The 19798-nt window shown below is 39.0% G+C and overlaps 1 protein-coding gene across 1 annotated transcript in view; it reads right to left on the bottom strand.

Annotated features, from left to right (window-relative positions):
- Positions 1-3485: 3485 nt before the first annotated feature.
- Positions 3486-19798, bottom strand: part of hpse (heparanase) — a 30972-nt gene continuing 14659 nt past the window's right edge. The window contains exons 7-11 of the mRNA XM_048610776.1: positions 18351-18457; positions 16499-16613; positions 13448-13575; positions 8247-8393; positions 3486-6755 (exon numbers count right to left, since the gene is read on the bottom strand). Of these exons, the coding sequence (XP_048466733.1) occupies positions 6596-6755; positions 8247-8393; positions 13448-13575; positions 16499-16613; positions 18351-18457 (657 nt within the window). The 3' untranslated portion in view covers positions 3486-6595. The remainder of the gene's footprint in view (positions 6756-8246; positions 8394-13447; positions 13576-16498; positions 16614-18350; positions 18458-19798) is intronic.

Below are 19798 nucleotides of genomic sequence, written 5' to 3'. Positions count from 1 at the left end.
CAGCGTCCGCCCGGGATCGGGATCGGGATCAGGACCAGGGACCGGGTCTGGGTCCGGGTCCGGGCGCTGTAAGCTGGACTGAGACACACTGTGTTTGCAACTGCAACTCCATCTGGATCTGGATGCAAACTATGTTGATCAAGTTCAGTTTCTGCATCTAAAATTGCATCTGGATCTGAATCCAGTCCGATACCTAGATCTACACATCTGCGTTCCTACTATCTCTGCACTTAGACATTGGTCTAAATCTGAATCCAGGCAATCCTGGTCCTGGACCTACAGCTGCACCTAGATCTGAATATGGATTTCAGGTTATCTGGCTCAAGACTTGCATCTGAATCTAGATCTGGGTCTGACTCCAGGCTGTCTAAATTAAGATCAGCATCTGGTTCTACACTTTGATTTGATTTATTGTCACGTGTACCTATGTACGGTGAAAAGCTTCTTTTTCCTGAGCAGAACAGGCAGATCAAGGACCCACAGATAATAGGGTGAAAAAAAGACTTGGACAGAGTGAGGTAGATAGGTTACATCGCACAGAATGTGTGCAGGGCAAGATCAACACTTTTTGAAGTTAGAGAGTCCATTCATCAGTGTAATAACATCAGGGAGGAAGCTGTTCTTGAACCCGTTGGTGTGCGTCTTCAAGCTTCTGCATCTAAATCTACAGCTGCACCTAGATCTGAGTGTAAATCTAAATCCAGGCCATCTGGCTCAAATTCAGTACCACAAGCTATGGTTACATCTGAATCTATATCTACCCTTAGACCTGTATCTAAATTTAGATCTGGATCTGAATGCAAGCTAGCTGAGTTAAGATCAGCATTTAGAGTTCAATCTGCATCTCCATCTGCACCTGCACATAGGTCTTGATCTGAATCCAGGTAATCTGGCTCAAGTTCATTATCTGGAGCTAGACTTGCATCTGGATCTACATCTGGATCTAGATTTAGATTTGAATCTGAATCCAAGCTATGTGGATCATAATTGGTATTAGGAGCTAGATTTGTCTCTGGTTCTAGAACTTGATCAAGATCAGTGGCTGGAATTAGATGTGCTGATGGATCAGCCTACAGCCGTATCCACTCTTGGACCTGAATCTACATGAGATTTGGATCTACAACCTGACCTATAATCGCAGATATTTCCATTGTATATAGAGTTCCCTGTCCTCCATTTACATTGGGCTAAATAACAGGGCTAAATCATACTAAAGAGCTGTTTAATCTCAACAATGCAGCTGATCTTAATTGTTGAATGTTGTTGCAGCATAGAAACTACCAGATGAAAATTAACCTATGTCCATCTACTTTATCTTATACCAATGACAGACAAGAGCTGAGTGCAGTTAATGAGAGAATGAGACACAGAATGCTCCAAGATATCATAAACATATACAATTAGTAGCCCCTAATCATGTTTCATTGATTATGGAGGCTAGAGTGAAAAAAAAACACTGATGCAGTAGCCCAATAAAAAAAAATTGCAGTAGGTTTTAATCCAAGATGTCTTTTGGTAAGTAACAGAACTAGCACACTTAAAACTTAATAATTCACATTGATCAATTGATCTTCCCCATCTACATGTCTTTGTACTGTTACCTGTGAACCATCTGTTCCCACTATTTTTGCTGTGGTTCTGTTTTATTTTAAGCACTGATATTTGTTTATGGAATCGGAACCAGGTGTTACATAGAGAAGAAGAGGGGTGACACTGTCTTTAAGAATGCATTTCTTTTCCTTCTCTTACTCTGCCCTATGAAGTGGATCGTCAAATCATCAAATGAAGTTGTTCAACAAACAGCTGTATTTTCAGAACATGTTATTCAGGAAATGCTGGAACTACAGATAAATTAACATCTAGAAACGGAAAAAGAATCATTCCCTATCTCAGACAGATAGCCAGGATTCTTGGGATGTTTTCTTTCCTCTCCTGTTGGTCCCATATTCAATGGCCAATGATACTCACATGAACCTGGTGCAAATATTCCCAACTAAGCTGCTTTCAATTTGGTGTCCAGTCTCCTATTGAGAAATTGCTCCTGTAGGACTTGGACCATAGAGTCATAGAGCTATACAGCACAGAAACAGACCCTTTGGTCTAACTCATCCATGCTGACTAATTATTCTAAATTAATCTAGTCCCATTTGCCAGCATTTGGCCCACATCCCTTTAAACCCTTCCTATTCATATACCCATCCAGACATCTTTTAAATGTTAAATTAATTGTACCAGCCTCCACCACTTCCTTTGGCAAATTATTCCATTCACACACCACCCTCTGCGTGAAAGTTTTGCCCCTTAGGTGTCTTTTAAATCTTTCCTCTCTCAAATCTATGCCCTCCAGTTTTGACTCCCTCACCCCATGGAAAAGACCTTGTCTATTCACCCTATGCATGCTCCTCATGATTAACCTCTATAAGGTCACCCCTCAGCCTCTGATGCTCCAGGGAAAAATAGCCACAGATTATTCAGCCTCTCCCTATAGCTTAAATCGTCCAACCCTGGCAACATCCTTGTAAATCTTTTCTGAACCCTTTCAAGTTTCACAACATCCTTCCTGTAGCAGGGAGACCAGAATTGTACGCAGTATTCCAATAGTGGCCTAACTGATGTCCTGTACAGCCGCAACATGATCTCCCAACTCCTGTTCTCAATGTACTGAACAATAAAGGCATGCATACCAAACACTTTCTTCACTCTCCTGTCTACCTGTAACTCCACTTTCAAGGAACTATGTATCTGCACACCAAGGTCTCTTTATTCAGCAATACTCCCCTGTACCATACTATTAAGTATTCGTAGACAGAGATTTAAATTTAAAATAGTGAAAAATTATAAATTTATCGAAGTAATTTCCCATTCAGATCTGACAAATAAAATGATAAATCTGCGATGTAAAGAATTAGTCATTAAAATCAATTTATTTGAACAGTATTATCATTTATTAAATTGAATGAAACCCAATCTTACTTTCAAAGCTATCGTGAAGTATTACTGGCAGAAAAGCAGGCCACAGTGCAGAGTTAGACAGACTTGCATAAAGTTTATCGCCCAGAAACAGATCAATGCTAGTATTTATGAGCCGCTTTCCACCTCTCTTCATCCAACTCCATAAATTCCTTCTATTCCTTTCTGTTTTGTGCTCATCTTGCTTCTTTATTAAATGCATCCATGCTATTTGCCTCAAATAATTCATGTAGCAGTGAGTTCGACATCCTAACCACTCTCTGGGGAAAGAAACTTCCTCTGATTTCCTTACAGGATGTATTAGTGACTTCCATATATTTCTGACTTCCACATATTTTTAATTTCTGGCCCTGGTCTCGTCCATAAGTGGAAACATTTTTTTTATGTCAATCCTATCAAATTCTTTCATAATTTTAAAGACTTATATCTCTGTTCCCCATCAGTCTTCTTTCTTACAGGAAAAGAGGCCTAGCCTGCTCAATTATTCTTGGTACAGTTTGAACAAAAGCACACAATTACAAGCACACAGGCCAATTATCTTTTATTCAAGAAAAGGCTCAAAATCAGTTACAGTCATACATAATATTCAAAATAAGTCAGATTGTAAGAATGTTTTTTTTCAAAACATAAAATATTCATTTAAAACTCCAGCACTAAAATTGATCAAGTGCAAAAGAATGTTGCTCATCAAATCATTAATGTAATGAGATTATATCGCATTAATTTTATTTAATTAATCTTGAACAATTTGTGGGCAACAAGAATGATACTTATAAAGGAGACACTCCAAGCAATCACCAACAATAGGAAATATATTCTCCAGTTGATCTAGAAATTAAACTCAGAGCTAAACACGTTGCTTCTCAAAATGGAGAAGACAATGCAGTAATGTCAGTGTGAATGATCAATTTCCTGCTGTCTGCTATTTCAAGGACATCAACTTATTTGATTCACATTTACTTACCATTTGTAAAATAATAAAGTATCCATAGTTCCACAGGACTATAGAGCTGCTCTTGTGAGAGAGAAATGACTGGTGGTGGTTTAACCAGGGGGTGACCACCCCTCAGGTGAGGGTTGAGGTTGAGAAGGTGGGATCTTCATAGTGACCTAAGCTAGAATGGAAATTGAACCCATGTTGTTGGCGTCATTCTGCATCACAAACCAAGTATTCAGGCCAACTGAGCTAACTGACCCCCATTTGTTAAAACCTGGACTGTTGATAAAGGTATGTCACAAGAAGTCTTCAATAGTGCATCTGCCAGCACAATTAGTCTTCCCTTCTCCCAGTAACAGCTATGCTCCTAAATTTCTATTTTTTACCTTCCATTTGCTACGTTCTTTCCCACTCATTTAGCCAACCTGAATCCTTTTACAGTTTCTTGGTGTCCTCCTCAATGCTTACTTTCCTAGGAAATTTTCCATCGCCACTAAACTTAGGCACATTACACTCAACCATCATTGATACAGATTATAGATATCTGAAGCATAAGCATTGATTCTTGGAGTACAGTATACCAGCAATTGCAGTCTGTTAACCAGTCTGTTTTCTGATAGTAACCAATCGCCAATTATGCTCAAATATTACTCCATTCAATAAGCCCTAATTTGCTGTTTTGGCTAATATCTGAAATATTTGTGAAAATCCAAATACACTATATCTACTGGTTCCTCCTTATTCATCCTATTAGTTACAACCTGAACCAAAAAAAACTGACTGATTAGTGGATTTTAATTTCATAAACCTGTGTTGACTCCCTAAATGCTTTGTTATCATGTCCCTTATAATAAATTTAACACTTGCTACACCTAAAGTAAAGCTATCTGGCGTTTGTTCCCCATTTTCTCTCTTTTGTTGCTTTCTGGAGCAGCGGGGTTACATTTCCTACTTTGCAATAAGGGGGAATTCTGTGAGCTCAAAGCCTAAACATCATCATTTCCATTGCCTTCTTTTTAATCGAGGCCATTGGGTCCAGTGCACTTGTTTTTAGTTCCATAAATTTCTCCAGCAGCCTTTCTTGATTGAAACTGGTCACCATATGTTCCTCACTCTCACCAGACCCTTGGTTCTCTGTTACATCTGGAGTATTTTTGGGTCTTTCGCAGTGAAGATAAATAAAAAGCATTTTTTCAATGTCAGTACCATTTCCTTATTCCCTCTAATTTGTCCTGTTTCCACCTCAAAGGAACCTAACTTACTCTTGCAACACTCTTTTTGGATACGTATGGAATCTTTTACAATCTATTTTCATATCTCCAGCTAGTTAACTTTCCTACTTGTTTTTACCAGTTTTTGATCATCCTTTAATGAATTTGCAAACTACTTTTTGCAACATTATTAGTGTCTTCCTTTAATATTACATTTGCTTCTTTTGTTAGCTATGGATGAATCTTTTTTTCCTGTGGAGTTTTTATTTCTCAAGGGAATCTACATTCATTGTAAATTAGTTCTTTTTTTTAATTGACAGTCATATCTTTTAATTAACTTCCCAATTTATGTGAGCGTCAATCCAAATAGCTTGCTTTGTTTTGACAATAGTTTTAGATTTCACTAAATCACTCTAACTACCTATAAAATTCTTATATATTATGGTTACTCTTCCCTATATGTTCTTTTACTACACCTAACACTGTTTAATTGTACAACGATAAATCTAAATTAGGCCTTTCTGTAATTACATTGATAGCACAAATACTGATGAAGCAATGTGCAAAGTTGGCAGGCTTGGCTGCAGAAGAAGTTCACAACTCACAGATGCCCACATTGGACCATTTGATATTCATTCACCCATGCCAAAGGACCTTCATGCCACCCACATCCAGATACACAGAGGCAGCATGTGTCTGGCTCAGTGAGACCAAGCCGTGCAAATTTGCCTTTAATGTTTATGTAAAATTGAATCAATAAGTTAAATATTCACAGAAATGGAAACAATATTTTTTAAAAAGCAGATAAATTGTAGCACCTTATGTCAAACACTTAGACAATATACATTTTGACTACCACCTAGATATTGAAGGGAGTTGAATTCACTAGAAAAATAAAGATACAAATAGTTAAAAAGTACAAGCACCCACTCAGTTTGGAGTAGGAATTGGCTCATGTTTCAATCTTATGAGCCAATTGTTGCACTGGACCTACATCAATGCCCAGATACCTGCCTAAAATGGATGTTAGTAACTCTAACATGTAAGTGAGAAGTTCAACACTTGTTTGGGTATGACTCAGAGAGAGAGGGAAAAGTTGACTGGAACAGATGCCAGGTCTGATCCATTCAGGTTCTTTCAATGATTACCACCCCTAGCATCGGAAAGGTGGTATTTATTTCTTTTGGATAATCTTCACTTGCAATTGGGAAGGATAGTCAAAATCCAATATTGTATTCCGGCAGGCAAATTTCAATTCACCTTCACTCACTCTCATATAAAAAAATACAGCCCAACTAATAGACACCAAATGACAATTTTATATTCGTGGATAGAAATCTTGCTCCTTTTTGATAAAGAAAGTCATGGAGAATCCATGAGGTTTTGTATAATTTAGTATGTTCTCCAGTAAATATTTTAGCTCAGTGCAAGATCAAGCTCAAGCCACTGCTAGTTGTACCATTGCCTTGATGTTGTTTCATTGACAAGCAGGAGCCTTAGCATCTTGAACCACATAGAATGCATAGGAAAGTGCAGGGAGAACAATTGGACTTCCTGGTTGAAGCACTTTCCCAGTGATAATTGGCAAGGTCTTCCGGTCCACCATTTTGAGAAGCTCACCATTGAGTTGAACAGACCTAAGAAACAGACAGAAGTTCTGATTACTCATGCAGTCCACAACTTGTCCATTGCACTTTCCTCCTTCTAACAAATTGGACTGGATTTCACCATGTCGTAAAATCTGTGGTAATTACACGCACATGCACAATGACACTAAATTATTCTCAAAGGTTCCTCAGTTAACTAGGAAATGGTGACACATACACATGGACCAATCCACTTGGTATAAAGTGTCACCCTTCCTTCCAATCCAGAACCAACATCATAAAAGGGACACCAGAATACAGTCCATTGTCAGCTGCCCGAACACAGCTATGTAGTAGCCAGACCCCCTCTCCTTGAATCATTTCAGGCATCTCAATTATATTCCAGCCTCTTGATAGATCTCCCTGGACAATCAGCTTGCAGTTTCCTCTTTTGCCTGCCAGTCTCACCCACTAGGTCCCTCACTTTCCCAGATTCTGGCATTATCTGCCCTGGAAAAAGTGTGGGTGCTTCCCTCAAGATTCCAGACCGGACATTGGCCTCCAAATAGGAGCCTGAGGAAGAACTGTCTATTGACATCACAGCAAAGATCAGACACTTGCAACCTTAAACAAGAGTCATTAATACCTTGATGTGACTGATTTTATGAATGTATTGACTTTCAAAGGGGCTGTTTTGTGGCTGGTTTAAAAATAAACTGTTGCAAGTATGCCCATCCAGAGTGTTCTGGGGACCCATATTTACTTGCTTTCTCATTAACTGAATTATAATTAGTTCCTCCCACACCCCCCAAAAAGTAGAGGAAGAACATAGGAACTATCAATTTTATAAATTACAATAACATCCTTTCAATGCATCAGATATGGTCTCAGGAGCTAGAATATCTACTTGGTTCTGTCAGCCATATTCATGCCTCTGAATGAAATTAATGGGTATAAGCCCCAGTGCTGGATTTCAGTAGATAATCTATGTGAAGAATATTGTGCAGAGGGAGTGCTGCACACTTACTTCAGATGTTGTGAAAAATTTCCAATTCCACTATTTAAAGAAGAGGAGGGATATTCTCTCTGTGTCCTGATCATTTTTATCCTTCTAACAATGGTCATCACTGTTTATCATCTCTTGTAATATGCAAATTCACTTGTTGCATTACCCCACTTAAACTTCAAAAGTACTTCACTGGTTGACGACCAGGGGGTGCGATAGATACTGAATACATGCAAGTATGCAAGTACCTACCGAACAATGGTGGCTGGACTCAAATCTGGTTGAAACAGGATTACATGGTGATGGTGGGGATTGAAGGGTGAGGGGAGGATGATTATATGGGTGCAGAGGTAATGGGACAGGTTACGGAAATGCTTTCTGTAGAAATGGCCTCTTGGCTTGGCCTCTTCAACCCTGGTTCAAGCAATTTGGGGAAGTGAAATAAAAAGAGGAATGTTGGCTCAATGCAGAACATCAAGGTAAATACTTCTGGACAATCTAGTCATTGAATTTGTTAAAAGCCAAAGTGTGCTTACTGTGAATATAATCCTTTCTCACTGTCACCAGGTTGGAGCAAGAACTGAATAGTTTTGTTGAACGAAGAGCAGCAAAGGAGAATGTGTTTGTCTTGATCACTCAGGTTTAAAGCAAACATTGTAACTGATCCCTTTCGATAGATGTGGCTGGAAGTGGAGAAAGATGAATTCGTATTATTGTCAATAATCATTAAACAAGTTCTTCTCCTGATCCTCCCAACATTAAGTGTACACCCAAATTCCATACTAAGCACTAGTACATGATGTGGAGGCGCCAGTGTTGGACTGGGATGGACAAGTTCAGAAGTCACACACACCAGGTTATAGTCCAACAGGTTTATTTGAAAACACAAGCTTTCACAGTGCTGCTCCTTTGTTAGGTGAAGTTCAATTGGTACTAGTCAATGAAAAACTCACATACACACACACACACACACACACACACGTATACAAAACAGGCAGATATTTCATGGAGGGAGAGGTCAGTTAGCTCAGTTGGCTGGACAGCTGGTTTGCAATGCAGACTGATGCTAATGCTGCTGGTTTAATTCCCAGATCACCTGAGGTCACCATGAAGGTCCCACCTTCTCAATCTTTCCCCTTGCCTGGGGCATGGTGACCTTCATTTTAAACTCACCACTAGTCATCTCTTTCTTCAATAAGAGAGGAGCCCTACGGGACTACGGCAACTTTATTTAATGAAGGTGATGGAGGACCTATTTTTTATTCACAGAATGAGGGCATGGCTGGCTAGACCAACATTTAGTGCCCATCCCTAATTGCCTAGTTGAGAGTCAACCACATCGCTGTGGGTCTGGAGTTAAACGTAGGCCAGCTCAGGTAAGGATGGCAGACTTCCTTCCCTAAAGGACATGAGTGAACTGGATGGGCTTTTCTGACAATCAACAATGGATTCATGGTCATCTTAATTCCAAATTTCTATTGAATTCAAATTCCACTATCTGCCATGGTGGGACTTGAACCTAGGTCTCCTAGAACATTACTTGAGTCTCTGGATTACTAGTACACTAGACCACCACCTCCCCAAACTGATTGCTTGTTAGAATTCTGTGTTGCATTTTATTGTAGGTATCTGCTGTGTTAAGTACCAGCTGAGCAGTGCTAGGCTTCCTCCGGGATCAAGCACCTGTGGGCAGAAGTCCTGGTGCCAAGACTACCTCCTGACAGAGGCCAGCAGCTCCGCTGGGGATGAGTGGCTACTGCTAGTAATGCAACGATGCGAGGTACAGGGTCACTGATGAACCCAGGCACAGGTGAGTGGTGACAAGAGGAAATGACTCTCTGCCCCAATGCAGGTTTCCTTGATCAGGCACTGAGTGCGTATAAAAGAAGGAACCTCAGAAGCCCATGAGCATTGCTGGCAGTGAGTCCACTGTCTGCTGAATTATGCGATGGGGACTATATGTGTGCATTGAGGGTCTCAATTGTCAACAGTGGGAAAGTCAGATGGCCAATCTACGATGCACTGAATCAGTGCAGAGGTTGAATGGCAGCAGAGGCCCCATCCATCACCAAGCTCACCACAGCAGTGGCAGTAAATTCCACCCATGCTCCCACAGCAAAATGATTGCACATTTCCATTGAAGAATTTTATTTGCAGCCCATTTAGAAAACAAGAAAGTAGCAAAACATCACACTGCTGTGACTTGAGTTCCAGCTTAACCCAAATGCAGTTCAGAATGAGACAATTCAATCTCACCCTTTAGAATGAAAGAAAAGCACAAAACAAATAATTATTGGATGGACATCTGCCCAGATTTATGCCATTAAAATTAAATTGGAAATATAAGTGTCTATTGCGCTGCTTTCTTATCACACAAATAACAGCGGTACATGGTATGAAGCTTGGCAAAGGCTGAATGATGTTATTGTAGAAATATTTTGTATGGTTCTTTAGACATTAATGGAAGTACTACTACATTCATTTTATACACTTAACCTTTAAATTCAAAGAACAATTTAATGAATTATGTTTATAAACAGTTGTTCAGTAGTGCAAACATTGAGTATTGCTGAAAAAGGTCACATTTTGTCAAGCATTTCATCTTCTGCTCATCAGAGTGTTCAACAAGAATATAAATGTAAAAGGAGAACAAAATTTTATAACCGTATGAGCAAAGACTGCTGATTGGTTTGCAAATGAAGTCTGATTGGTAGAGGTGTTGCCAAAGAGAATGCACCAGTTAGATGATGACTGACATTTAACTAGCACACTTTATTTAAATTTAAACCAGATAGATTCACTCGGATTGGCCAAATTACTGCTCTGCAAATGAACTATAGACTGACTGTCAACTATCTTGTTAAGTTGAAACACATGCAATGCATGTACATGTTCGTTCTGTCTGCAACCATAATTTCATATGCATATATTTATAATGTATATTATTGCCCATTGCAATTACACCTTCCTGCCATAATATCTCACTTCTGTATCTTCCACCAACTCTGCTAAGATTATCGAGAGGTGCCCTTAAGTATTGCTGGTTAACTCTATACGAAACCAGAATATAAAATTGAAGCGTAGTAAAAAAACATAATGTTCACATGGAATTACATCTGCATGTTGTGGCTTAATTATTCATGTCCTCTAAATTGCACATGATCTAAATAATAAACTTGTTTGGACATGTCATTTAACAAATTTGTGGCAGTTCAGAGCAAGTCTTGGGCATTGATAGAGCCTATCAGAAGGGTTGGAGAAAAAGGAATTGTTAGAGGATTTCTAGCAGGAAAGAAGAAATATTGAATGGGGTGCCCTTCAAATATAATATATAGGACCACAATTGCTACTAATTTTGAAATGTAACAGTTCATATATATCCCAGAAAACTGTCAGGAAAAAACATTCATGCTATGTTGACTTCAAAGGCTTATCTATAATTTCTTCTCCCCCTACTAGTTCACTTCAGGCCACAATGCTTTAGATAATTACAGATAAATCGTCCAAGTAATAGTGTGAAATTTCTTTCTGACCTTTATCAGAATTATTATAATCCTCATTTTATCTTAAAACCTAAAAGTAAATATCGAAATTGTTGCAACATCGTTAAACAATGTAAAGTTCCTATTTTTTACATTCCTATGTTAACAAAGAACAAAGAAAATTACAGCACAGGAACAGGCCCTTCGGCCCTCCAAGCCTGCGCCGATCCAGATCCTCTATCTAAACCTGTCGCCTATTTTCCAAGGATCTGTATCCCTCTGCTCCCTACCCATTCATGTATCTGTCTAGATACATCTTAAATTACGCTATCGTGCCCGCCTCTACCACCTCTGCAGGCAACGCATTCCAGGCACCCACCACCCTCTGCGTAAAGAATTTTCCATGCATATCTCCCTTAAACTTTTCCCCTCTCACCTTGAAATCGTGACCCCTAGTAAGTGAGTCCCCCACTCTGGGAAAAAGCTTCTTGCTATCCACCCTGTCTATACCTCTCATGATTTTGTAGACCTCAATCAGGTCCCCCCTCAACCTCCGTCTTTCTAATGTAAATAATCCTAATCTACTCAACCTCTCTTCATAGTTAGCGCCCTCCATACCAGGCAATATCCTGGTGAACCTCCTCTGCACCCTCTCCAAAGCATCCACATCCTTTTGGTAAAGTGGCGAGCAGAACCGTACGCAGTATTCCAAATGTGGTCAAATGTTACTTCCAACTAACCACAGTTACTTCCAACACACAAGAATTCTAGACAGCTAAATTTTTGGTCTGTCCTTTGCTTTCAATGTTTTACAAGAAAACTTTTACTTTTTTAAACAATTGAATTTCAAATTGAACGGATTTGTGTTTGAATTACTGTTTTTCATTGGACTGCACCTTTCTCCTACTTTACAATAGTGACTACATTTTTTAAGAGTAACTCATTGATTGTTAAGTGCTTTGGGCTGTCATGAGATAATGAAAGCTGCTATATAAAATACAAATCTATCTTTTGGATTCAGGAGGATGTTAAATTGAATATTCTCCCTTCAAACCCATCCCCATCACCAAGAATAGATTAGTTGTTTCTTCTTGTTTTTTGTGGGGCAGTGTTATGTACAAAATAGCTGCCGCAAAGAATTTACTTGACATTGAAATATTCTGAAATGGGTCATGCAGGATAACATGATTTCTAAATCCAATCTCTTGTCTTCATCATCAAAAATATTTTTGAAGTGGAATAGCTGAAAAACATCCTATTTAGCAGCCAAATATTGTCAATTTGCAAGCTCTCCAATGAGGTATGTATGGCAAGACTTCCTTTCTGCTCCTTAGCATTTATTGAATGTTTTGTTTTAATAAAACTTCTATGACTTCATTTCAAAATCACTGGGGCCTTAAGTTGAACGTTTGCTAAATCTCTCATCTTCCACTTAACGCTTCATTGAATTCTTTATGAAAACAGTGCATTAATAATGGATTAAAAGTACAAAAAGAAGTCACTTTGGAAAATAAAACAAGGAAAGAAGTCATTGCACCATTTGTAAATTACGTTTTCATGTCCAGTTCACTTCATTTCCATTTCAGGTGGTGTAAAAAAATCCAATGACACTATTTAAAGAAGGACAATGGAAAATCTCTTCAAGGTCCTGGCCAATCTTTATTCATAAAACAGTCTTACCAGACAAGACTAAAAACAACAAATGCTGGAGATCACAGTGGGTCAGACAGCATCCATGGAGAGAGAGCAAGTTGGCTCCGATGAAGAGTCATCTAGACTCGAAATGTTAGCTTGCTCTCTCTCTGTGGATGCTGTCTGACCCACTGTGATCTCCAGCATTTGTTGTTTTCGGTACAGGTTCCTGCATCTGCAGTAATTTGCTGTTACCAAACAAGAGTTTATGTAGTCATTATCATTTTGCAGTTTGTGTGCAGACTGGCTGTTGTTTCCTACATTACAATAGTGATTACACTGCTGTGTCATTTAATTGTTTAGAAAGCACTTGGGACACCTCAAGGTTGTGAAATTTTCTGTAGGGATTCAAGTTCTCTGTTCCTTACGGGCATAGGATAAGGTATAATTTCTGCTCAGTAAACAGACTGAAGTGAAAATCTGAATTTGTCATCTAGGCCTTCTTTCATGAGTCCATAGCAACAGCAGCAATCACTTAGTGCAATTAATAAGCTTCTGAACAAAACACACAAAATGTTCTAGACCAGCATCAGGTAAGAAAGGTATTCAGGAAGGTCCTTTACCTCTTGGGGTTGGTACAGTGCATGTACACACGCAAGGTTCCATTGTTGGCCGTGTCTCTGTGCATAGCAGATACATTCAGTACCCTGGTACCTACAAGTTTTTTATAAATCAGAGAAAGCCAATAGTCCTGCAAAGAACAAACATAAGGGTTTATACATAATATATATATATAAATATACATGTTTCAACCAGGAATTCCTAAACACGGGGAGACAGGTACTAAAACTGCAATATGCTGAGAGAGCCTGCAATCAATTCCAGAACCCGAATCGAGTAGATTTGGCTATATACTTGTATAGTTCCTATGCTACAAGACTTTTTAAGAATTTATTCAGAGGACTTTGGTGTTACGTGTAAGACCAGTATTTATTGCCTTTTCCCAATTGCCTGATGATTCACCATCTTAAATAAAACTGAATGGTTCACTCAGCCAAATCAATAGACAGCTGAGAGTGGGCCAAGTATCAGAAATGGCATAATTTCAGATCAGATAAGGGCATCAGATTTCACTCACTGAAAGGTATTGATGAACAACATGCTTTTTCTTTTAAAAAAATCCAATAGTTACATAGTCACGTGGATGTTAGATTTTTATCCCACATTTGATTAACTAAATTTAAGTTCCACAGGCAATGTGGTGGGATTTGACCTTCTGTCTCTAGAGCATTCATTCAAGCCTCTGGGTTACCAGCATATCCACTATGGTGCCACATCTCCCCATCTCGTTACACAAAAACAGCTTCAAATCCCACCTTTGTAGTTTGAGAATTTAATGTAATTAAAAAAATGGAAATAAAAATTTGGTTTCAGTAAAATAACCACAAAAAATTGCTAACTGGTTCACCTATAATCTTTAGAAAGAAAACCTGCTGTTTTTAATCTAATCTGGCCCTATGTAACTCCTGTCCCACATCAATTAAGTTGACTCAACTGTCTTCTACAGCAGCCTATCAAGCCACTTAATTATACATTAAACTCTTACCAGCAGGTGAGCAATAAGTATTAGTCTTGTTAGGGACGTCAATATCCCAAGAATGAATATTTAAAAGGTTAAAATTGCGAGTGAAGTACAATGATTCTCGCCACTAATACAAAATTTTGATAATCCAGTGCCTTTTTTCGCCAAAGAAACTCACTATATTTAAGACAAATAGGCACCAAATCCTAAGAGACAATGTTGTATTCCCTCATTTAATCTCCCACCCCAATCATAAATTTTACTCACACTGTCAGGTTAAAACATTTAATTTAATATAGAATGTACTTGCAACTTGATAAACAGCTCTTACTATCTTTCAGTCTCTGTATAAATCAATGCAGAGCCACCCACAATGATAATTTTAAGCATTTAGTGGGATCAGATCAGTTGTCTCTCTACTTCAATGGAATAGCTCCCATCTAAGTACCATATCAACAAACAATTTACTTGGAGTCAAATAAAGCTTCCTACCTTCTTAATGATGATTGAGGTGCCAGCAGCACCTCTTCATCTTTCTAAATGGTGCACCTATGCTGCGATGTTTCCTGCATAATTGTGAATTGTTGCTATTTTGCAGTATCCAGGAGTTTCATTAGTTCCTGAAGCTTCCAGAGAAATTCTAGAGAGTTGGCAACCCTGCTTTCACTACCTTCCACTTAGGTCCACAGCCTACCTTGTCACTGAAAGGGCTAAAGTGGCATTCTGCGTTGGAGTGCAAGAGGTAAGTTCAGCAATCCTGATCTTCTTGCAAGTTGCCCAACTGCAGCAGAATATTTTTGCCCTCAACGGCAGTAGGGTAAATTGTAAATGATACACACACACCCCAACTACCCACCTACCCATAAAATGCTATTTGGTTTGCTGCATGTGGTAGCACTGAACATTCCCAAGTCAGATGGAGTGTGGGCATTTCTCCTGACCCCAATGAAAATTGTGAGTGTTTCTAATGCCCCCAACAGTCAGCCTGAAGCACATATAATCCTCCCAGTATTGTTCAAATTCCCACCTGTCTTTACAACCCACAAAATGGCTATTGAACAAGGATGAAATTACCTGAATCTATTTATTTCATGATGGAAACATATTCTGTTTATGATTTTACAGTCATACGAGAGGGAGCAAGGTCTCAGAAAAGGAGGAAGACACTTTCATCTCAAATCTTTTCCTTATTATCATTTGTGTTTAAACCCAGAGGCAGGAATCTTTAACAGTGCCAACAAGCATACAGAAAAGATTGAGTCACGATTATTATAGTCCAACCAAAGAATTTAAGGTGGACCCATTTGCTATCAGGTGGCAACTAGTGACGGAACAGTGGCCAGTTCAAGTCTTCCGCAGATCAAGAAACAGTTCTTAGTTTACAGGCCATGCCTTGGTTGCTGTACCAGTAGACACAGTTGGACTAAATGGCACAGCATGTCCTGTGGCCCAGTCTTTCTCTATTTAGTAAGTAACAGAGCTGTGACTTTCAAGGATAACTACATACAAGTTTGGTCTTAGATTTTAAAATTGGGTCTCAACTGGGTTTTAGTGCAGGGGTAACTGTTAAAGAAACCAATATACACTTATTGGGTTTGCTTTAATTAACACCTCTAACAACCCAAGATTCTTTAAGTTAGGTGCTGGTTAACTCACAGGGAGGTGATGGCCTTGTGGTATTATCGCTGGACTGTTAATCCAGAGACCCAAACAACGTTCTGGGGATGAGGGTTTGAATCCCGCCACGACAGACGGTGTAATGTGAATGAAATAAAAATAAATCTGGAATTAAGCGTCGACTGATGACCATGAATCCATTGTCGATTGTCAGAAAGAACCCATCTGGTTCACTAATATCCTTTATGTAAAGAAACTGCCACATTCCTACCTGGTCTGGCCTACACATGACCCCAGACCCACAGCAATACGGTTGATTCTTAACTGTCCTCTGGGCAATTAGAGATGGGCAATAAATGCTGGTCCACCTAGTGATGCTCTCATCCCGTGAAAGAATTAAAAAAGATGCCAAGTGAACGTTAGTTTCAGTGTTTCTTAAAATTCTTACTTAAATTAGAAACTGAATCATACATACGGGTAATGGTTCAAGATCCCTATCCACCAGCTGGTAAAACCCTGCGCCAAACAAAGCCTGTCTGATAACAACATCAATGCCCAATTTAGCCGACAGTCCAAGTTTGTCCAACCACCTGTAAGATAATGCAGAGTTGATGAGGACCTGGGCTGATGAAATGCTGCTCACATCTGCTCAATAGATTTTTAAAAAACTGTCCCAAAAATGCAGCATTTATTTCTGAAATGTTTGCAGGTTGTGAGTATAAACTGGAGATTCACTTGGAACTTTACAAATAGACACAGACTAAGACTGTGATTGTTGGGTTGTAACATGTACGCGTGTACTGTGTAACTTGTAAATAAATATAAAAGTTACGTAAAATTTGGCTCCAGTTCTATCCTTCGCTTACTGGATTTCTGGATTAAAACACGAAGTGACGTGAGAAGCAGTCTACAATGCATTTAAATTCCAGGACTCCACAGTATGATACAATATTCTTTAAGCTTGATGGCATCATTAACAGAACAGAATGACCAGTTATCAAAACTTTCCATTTACCATTCTAACTAGCAGTTCTAAGTTGTGGTCACAGTAGGTGCCTAACAAACCAACTCAGCAGCACCATTCCAACCACCTCAAATCAAGGAAAGAGGGACAGGGATATAAATAGTCAGTATTCTCATTACTAATCATAATCCTGGAAATTATTTGGACAAGTGATTCAAATTTTGGGACAAAGAAAAGACTTAGGGTGGTACAGTGGTCAGCTCTGCTGCCTCACAACACCAAGTACCCAGGTTCGATTCCAGCCTTGGGTGACTGTGTGGAGTTTACATGTTCTCCCCGTGTATACATGCGTTTCCTCCCACAGTCGAAAGATGTGGTTAAGTGGATTGGCCATGCTAAAAATAGCCCTGTCGTGTCCAAAAATGTGCATGTTAGGTGGTTAAAAAAAAACATGCCGGATTATGGAGATGGGGTGGAAGGATGGTTGGATGCTCTTTGGAATGTTGGTGCAGACTCGATGGTCTGAATGGCGCCTTTCTGCACTGGAAGGATTCTATGAAATTGGCTGTGATTCAGTCAAATAGTTATCCAAGTCAGTCAGAGCACACTTATGATTAATGGTCATTTGGTGAAGGTACTGAAGGGTGATTCTGAACTTCACTCAGCAAGAAGACAAGGACAAGAACAGATTCCAAAGACCCTTGATGTACATCATGGTAATTTTATTACACTTGTTCACCTTGACAGAGGGATGGAAATTGCAATGACACACTGGGGACACCATTCCATCCACTTTGTCGTTTGAATTATTTCTGAGCAGCTTCCAAAATAGGATTCTTGCCAATGTTCCACAAACTGGAGGAGGAGCAAAAAAATGTAAATACTCTGAATAGCTTTAGAACTTTTATAATTTTTTATAAATTGTTTTTCTCTTGGATATAACCCATTCAGTGTCTGTCAGTGTATTAGACATTGGACCATCCCCCTCTGGTCAAATCAGCACAATCCAGACAGATGAATGGGATGAAAATTTCTTAGACCTATCGATGTCTTACACCAAATGAGTTTAGGATGCCTGAATCCAATGTCAGGGTGGAATGAGTGTCACAGAACAAAAATTGCGAACATGTGGAAAAGGCACTGCTGAAGAAGAAACATTAGCATAGGTACAATTAGGTGGCCTTCGGATGGTGGGCTTAGCCCATGTTTTGAAGCAGACAAGGGAGAATTGTATTCTGCATCGATTCTATTACACATCTGGTTTCATCCTGAATGATACAAATGTGCTGACCACTGTGCGAAAAATAACTGAGGAATTAGCCCTTACAAGTGGCTTACAGGATAATGAATGTTTCCTACTCACATAAAGCCAGCTACAAATTTGTCTGATAGATCAGGAGCACCTCCTCCAAAAGCTGAACTGGTCTCCCCTAACCATACCTTCTTCTCAGGGGCAATTTTAGAAGCAACCTGTGGTAAGAGAAGTATAAGAGCTTAATGTTATTGTGAAGATCAATATTATTAGTGATTGAATCATCAAAGCAAGATTAATGATATATTTTGAGATGGAAGCAAACTACTGTGGATTCCGGAAGTCTGAGATAAAACAAAACAGTGTTGGATATACTCAGCTGATCAAGGAGCTTCAGGATTGTTAACATTTCAAGTCAAGATGACTATCATCAGTGGAGCAGCAGAATAGCAACTGTTACTCCTTTCTCATAAAACAACATCTCAATCTCAAACGTTAGCCCTACTTCTGCCCACAGATGCTACCTCATCTGCTGAATATTTCTAGTGTTTTTTTTTGTTTCCATTTAAAGACATTGTACAGTAATTGTGCATCATTGAAAGTGTGTTAATTGTTCCACGACCCAACATGTCAGAAAGTCCAAAAGAGATGTTGATTACCTTGGTCTGACATTTGTAAACAACCTGTAAAGTGTGTAGGAAATACAGGCACTTGGGGAAGAGTGAACGTTGTCATCCATTTTAAATGCAGCTGACATTTCAAGACGCAAGAAGAAGCTGTGAAAAGGATTCATTTCAAAATGAGAGAACCACTTAAGGATAGGTTGTTCGGTAACTCCATCCATGATCTGAGCAAAAAGATTTTGTTTAATTTTAAGTTTAATAGGGAAACTCTCTGTGCCATTCTGTAGATTGTACAGCTCATGTACACTTGATAGATGAGGCTAGCTAGTAGCGACAATTGGAAGAGAAACAAATGAATTCTCGCATTATTTGTCTTTTGGAGCAGATTTTATAATCTTTAGTGATAAGTTTCCATCATTTTCAAATATTTGGCAGAGAGCGGGGAGGGCAGAGTTAATTTTTAAACTGGCGTCATGACATTGGCTAACTGCTGAACACTGTACCACTTCACAGAATAGTATGCTGGAAATCAAGCCCTCCTATTCATGAGGCATCACAAAAGTTAAAGATTTTATATAAGTACACAAAACTCCCCAATTTACCTGTCTTTTAATCCCAGGTTGACAGAAAGCTTAAGTATTTAACAGGAGATGCTTTTATTTCAAATAAATAGATTCTAGCCACAGGTAAATAACTATGAACCCTTGACATTTAACTCTACTAGTTAAAACTCTAACCCCCTTATAAAACTCACCCTACACACACATGCATACAGACACAGACAAAAAATAAGAGTGCTAGGGATGGAGAGGAAAACTAAACTGGCTGTTCAAATCGTCCTTGACCATAGGGTTGACTGAAATGATCTTTTTTGGCTCGTCAGGACTTGTTCGGTGATCTCTATTTTCTCAAGGTATTTTCACTTGCAAGCAGATG

Source organism: Rhincodon typus, chromosome 1 (genome assembly GCF_021869965.1).
Source record: "Rhincodon typus isolate 14 chromosome 1, sRhiTyp1.1, whole genome shotgun sequence".
NCBI classification, from domain to species: Eukaryota; Metazoa; Chordata; class Chondrichthyes; order Orectolobiformes; family Rhincodontidae; genus Rhincodon; species Rhincodon typus.
Note: the sequence above shows the minus strand (reverse complement) of the source record. Positions and strands in the feature narration are given on the sequence as shown.